This window comes from Quercus suber, unplaced genomic scaffold, assembly GCF_002906115.3.
Source record: "Quercus suber isolate HL8 unplaced genomic scaffold, Cork oak 2.0 scaffold_296, whole genome shotgun sequence".
NCBI classification, from domain to species: Eukaryota; Viridiplantae; Streptophyta; class Magnoliopsida; order Fagales; family Fagaceae; genus Quercus; species Quercus suber.
In genome coordinates this window covers 302,785-308,328 of record NW_027069752.1, presented here as the reverse complement: position 1 = coordinate 308,328, position 5,544 = coordinate 302,785, and the positions used below count along the sequence as shown (strand labels likewise).

Genomic DNA, 5,544 nt, shown 5'->3' with positions numbered 1-5,544 from the left:
GGCTTTTAATTGAGCTGTCAAGTTCTAATTAGGTCAACTAAGTCACATTGCAACAATTGTACCTTAATAAATAGTAACTTTGTCTAGAACAAGTGCGACAGATCTGTAGTAGTTGTAACTTACTTTTAACTATGCCAAGACAGCTTTTATTAGTTGCCAAAACTTCAATGTAAACCATTAAAAATTAAGTTAGGAAGTTAACTTTAGACTTAGATTAACTAAAATCTTATTAGTTGAAACTAATTATAATATTGAGAATTAGAAGTGGACAAGCAAGAAAGGTACTTAAAAGAGCAAAAAGAAAGATCAATGGAACAATTTTGAGGGAGTTGTGTGTCTTTAAGCTAAGGATTGGATTACAATATACTTCTTCTAGTTCACTTAAAGATGTTACAAGAAGATAATGCTCAAAGAGAGGGAAAAAAATATGGAGGCAAGGTCACCCCACTTGTGTTGGTGATTTGTTTGGTTGCTGCTACAGGTGGTCTCATCTTTGGTTATGATGTTGGAGTTACAGGTTTGATTCACACTTTGTCATCTTGTTCTATTTACCATGCATGAACTTTTTTTTTTACATGATTTCAGTTGAAAAAAACCACTTTTAAGAAATATGGAATGAATTTCAAAAAACATTGGAGTGTTTAGTAACGATAAAAAATTACAGATTGTCTGATTATTTCAAAAGTTTTAAGTTATTAGGAAATGGGTTAACACTAGTTTCAACCAAATTACTCTTAATTAGTGGAATCCAACATGTCAGAATTTAGGATCACTTTGAAACCATATTAAATTATGAATTTTGATATATAAAAAAATAAAAAAAAAATTAAGCTTGTTAGAAAATAATGAATTTATTCGTATAATCATATCTAACAAATTGGTGGTTTGCTTTTTATATTTTAGCAGCAGGAGCGACTACATCAAACGAGTTTGTAAGGAAGTTCTTCCCATCAGTGTATATAAAAATGAAATGTGAAATGGATAAGGAAGATGGGTACTGCAAATTTGATAGCCAGATGCTTACATTGTTCACCTCCTCCATTTATATGGCAGCAATGGTAGCTCCCTTCTTCGCTTCTTCAGTAACGATGGCCTATGGCAGGAGAACCTCAATGATTTTGGGAGGTCTGGTCTTCTTTGTTGGATCACTCCTAGGCAGTGCTGCCATGAACATAGAGATGCTCATCATTGGTCGTTTGTTGCTAGGTGTTGGTGTTGGCTTTGGAAATCAGGTACTAATTGATTAATTATTAATTTTCCCCAAAAAATTTACACTCCCGAGAAAGTACAAGTAACTTAAGACCATATGCTTTGATACCATGATAAATTATCGATTATGTATCCCAAAAGCTTAAAGATTTGGAAAGTAAATGTACTCATGTTGTTATTATTCTAACACTAACCATTGCTCCTGCCTAAACACTCTCAATGTAAAAGGCATAAAGCTAATGTTAATATTGATGCATTGCAGTCTGTTCCAGTTTATCTATCTGAAATGGCACCAACAAAGCTTAGAGGAGCACTCAACATTTTTTTCCAAATGGCCATTACAGTTGGTATTCTAGTTTCTTGCCTTGTTCACTATAGCACATCCAACCTTGGGGGTGACTGGGGCTGGAGATTACCTTTAGGTTTTGCAGCCATTCTCGGAATAATCATGGCTCTTGGATCTCTATTACTTCCAGACACTCCCAATTCCATTCTTACAAAAGGCCAAAATGGCAAGGCAAAGGAACTGTTACAAAAAATTCGCGGGACGGAGGAAGTGGACGAGGAGTTTCAAGAACTTTTTAAAGCAAGTGAGGCTGCAAAGAAAGTGGAAAACCCTTGGAAGAACATCACAGAAAGAAGACATAGGCCTCAACTAGTGCTTTGCATTCTCATTCCATTCTTCCAACAGCTCACTGGCATTAATGTTGTGATGTTTTATGCACCTGTTTTGTTTAAGACTTTGGGTTTTGGTGACCGTGCTGCACTGATGTCGGCAGTTCTTACTGGCATTGTTAATGTCCTTGCCACATTGGTTGCCATCCTCTTAGTTGACAAGCTAGGGAGAAGGTTTTTGTTTTTTCAAGGTGCCATACAAATGATTATTTGCCAGGTAATATTTAAAACTAATATGATTAAGGAAAATCCTTCATATATAGAAAACAGTAACACATTAATTAACTAATTCAGAAACATTAATTCCAAGGTTTACAAATTCTTTTGTTTCATTGTAGACTACAGTAGCAGTCATGATAGGCCTGAGGTATGGGTCCACTGGTGAAGGATTCTTTACAAAGACAGAAGCCAATATGGCCTTGTTCTTAATCTGTGCTTATGTAGCTGCATTTGCATGGTCCTGGGGTCCATTGGGGTGGTTGGTACCTAGTGAAATTTGCCCCCTAGAGATTCGATCAGTAGGACAAGCCATCAATGTCTCCCTTAACATGACGCTGACCTTTGCTATTAATCAAGGCTTCCTCTCTATGCTTTGCTACATGAAGTTTGGTCTCTTCTTCTTCTTTGTATTATTTCAGATCATGATGACTATTTTCATATATTTCTTTGTGCCCGAGACGAAGAGAGTCTCAATTGAGGATATGAAGAGAGTCTGGAAGGCACATTGGTTTTGGCAAGATTTTGTTCCAGATTATTAGAATTTGTTAGAATATTTTAGGATATTGCCATTAATGTGTATAAATATTACCATAAACTTGTAACCCTTTGCTTTGTAGGATATCATGAGCTACCGTAGATTTGTAATGCCATAAGTGGCTTTAGGGTTATCATAATAAGATATAAGATGACTGTATTCCTAATTTCCTATATATATATATACCCCACATTGGGTTTATTATAAGACAATTCTTTTTTTTTTTTTTTTTAAAGAGAATTTTAACCTATAGTGTTTTTTTTTTAGAAAAAAATTTTAGAGAGAATTTCAATATTTGACATTCGCTCCTAATGATAGTTCTTTATTATCAGATCAAGACACCGGTTGGTTTTTGGTATAGGCGAAAATTGAATCATAAATCTTTTATTCAACTATTAAAGATTTTACCAGTTGAGTTAACTGAAATTCACAATTCAATATAGTAAAAATGTAATTGTTTAGCGTTTTACGTTGCATATAGATTGTTAAGTTAAATCAAGTTTTTTTTTTTTTTTTTTGCTTTTTCTTTTTGTTACTCTTTGTTATTTTATTTTTCTCTTTACATTTTAACATGATATTAGAGTATTAATAGTTCTTTCTCCAAATTTGTGTATTTGTGCACCTTTTTTCGTTGTTGTTGAGAAATCTGTATTTGTGCACCTTATGACATCGAGTTTTGCTCATAAATCGCATAATTCCGCTTTTCTTGCATCACCATGAGCATTGACTTTAGAGCCCACACTTGAGATCTAGATTCATGGGGATTTTGTCTATATCTAGATTCTTCAAATCCATATTTAGGCCTTTAATTCTTGTCCTTTCAACGTTGCTCACACCCTCACACAACTTCCCAGAATAAAAGCACCTTCCACGTGTCTCACATGTATTTACATTCGATCTTTACAATAGAAAACTTGTTTTGAAGTAAATTAAAATGTTTGTATTCAAACAAATGAATTTTCTAGTTAAACATGGTCAGGGACGGAACTAGGATTCAAAGTCGAGGGGGGCAAATATAATTTTCTTGAGGGGGTAAATATAATTTTTCTTCGGCTTATTTTCTAAAATCTTAAATATATACTTACTATTTAATATTTTAAAAAAAATTGGGGGGGGCCACAGCCCCCCTCTGTTTGTATGTAGTTCCGTCCCTGAACATGGTGAAACCTTTTTTTTTTTTTTTTTTCCTTTCTTATGTGAAAAAACTCATGTATTTTCTAGTTCTTATCAATTCGAGGTAATTGGACATGTTTCATGCTTTTTGTTGACTTTCTGACTCAAATTAAAGTTTTTTCAATTTTCTTGTCCAATTGAATAAGTGCATTTCAAGGGGCAAAATGCGTATGGAAGTGACACCCATCATACCAAAGAGATTCCAATATGTAAAAGACATTCCTCATGATTTAAAGTTTAACAAATTAACAAAAAAAAAAATATTATATATATATATATATGTATGTATGTATGTATGTATGAACTCAATAAGTAACCAACAATCCTAATTCACTCTATTAAGCATATATAGAAAAAAAAAATACAATCATTTTAAAGCAAAATTGATAGGACTAAAAGCAACACCTAAATTTATTTAGAACCGAAATTTACCCGGTTAAATGGAAATAACAATTAATTCCTAAACATTTTCACTCAAACCATTAATTACTTCACTAAAATTTTTCACATATTTGATTTAATTTTTTTTAAAGAATGTAAAAGCCATAACATGAAATTAATATAATCTAAACTCCATTATTTCAATAATTAAAAAAAAAATTCTAATATTTTCTGTAGGAGCACAATTTGGTTCCTAACCCCAAAAGGTAAAAGAATTTAAACCCAAAGAGTCCAATACAATGAATTTATAGAGAGTAAGTTAGAAAACTAGGTTCTACTGAGTTGGATAACAATTATAGTGGATCTAAATGACAAGAAAGTAAAGATAAACTAGTTTTACCTAAAGAAAATTGTCATCGGCACAATCCGAGGAGATTAGTTCTTCTATATATTTCTTTTGAATTTGGTTACAAGTCCAGTTCTTGTTCCTACAGTTTTTTCTCTTTCAATTCTCTTATCCTCCTCACTGTGGGGCTTCTCTCTCTATTATATACCCCTCTCTTCTTCATTTCCATTGTCCACGTGTAGGTTAAGTTGTTGGCTTTGGTTCTTATCCCATCAACACATTCCTAAAGTCTTGGGAGTAGCTGGAAGACTGTTTGCCACTGTTTAGGTATTACCCCACATTAATGCGGCTATAGAGTTAGCTGCAGAATATTCAATGCGGTATTAGCAGTTTTCTCATAGATATTTTTTAGCTTTCCTTTGCCTTATATTTTCCTGATGTTTATCCTTATCAATAGAACCTTTCGAAGTGTCGCCCTTAAAGACAGTCAATCCTTCTGACCTTTGCTTTACTTAGTCGAGGAGGCATTTCTCCTTAGACTATCTTCTAAAACCTTCGCAATTATAGTTTATTCGTGGCGCTTTGATTCTTACATCTTTCCTCTTGTCTAGTTGTCCTCAGATCATTAATCGCCATCGAACAAGACCCATGGCCCAATACATATTCTTGGGCCTATTATCCCTACATTTTCTTATTGAAAAACTTAAATAAAATGTTACTAAAAAAATAAGATATACGGGTCTAGTTCGGGTTTATTAGCTCTCAACCCGTTTTATGAGAAAATACGGGTCTGGATTAAAATCACATTTAAAAACACTTCCCTTTTTCCATTTCTCAGCTATACTCCTGAGCCTTTTATCTCTACATTTTCTCATTGGAAAACTTAAATAAAATATTACTAAAAAAAATAAGATATACGGGTCTAGTTCGGGTTTATAAGCTCTCAAGTCTCAACCCGTTTTATGAGAAAATACGGGTCTGGATTAAAACCACATTTAAAAACACT

The 5,544-nt window shown here is 33.3% G+C and overlaps 1 protein-coding gene across 1 annotated transcript; it reads left to right on the top strand.

The window, feature by feature from the left end:
* The first annotated feature begins 387 nt into the window (after positions 1-387).
* On the top strand, positions 388-2,761 carry LOC111993089 (sugar transport protein 10). The gene is made up of 4 exons (XM_065782300.1): positions 388-517; positions 907-1,232; positions 1,472-2,101; positions 2,223-2,761. Exons 1-4 carry the CDS (start codon positions 388-390, stop codon positions 2,640-2,642), a joined length of 1,506 nt encoding a protein of 501 aa, XP_065638372.1. The 3' UTR covers positions 2,643-2,761.
* Positions 2,762-5,544: the final 2,783 nt, after the last annotated feature.

What these genes read in the sequence shown, in the direction of transcription:
- LOC111993089 (XM_065782300.1), top strand. Translation starts at nt 388, where the DNA reads ATGTTACAAGAAGATAATGCTCAAAGAGAGGGAAAAAAATATGGAGGC. An exon ending in TTATGATGTTGGAGTTACAG is followed by an intron (nt 518 to 906) that starts GTTTGATTCACA and finishes ATATTTTAGCAG; the next exon opens with CAGGAGCGACTACATCAAAC. An exon ending in GTGTTGGCTTTGGAAATCAG is followed by an intron (nt 1,233 to 1,471) that starts GTACTAATTGAT and finishes GATGCATTGCAG; the next exon opens with TCTGTTCCAGTTTATCTATC.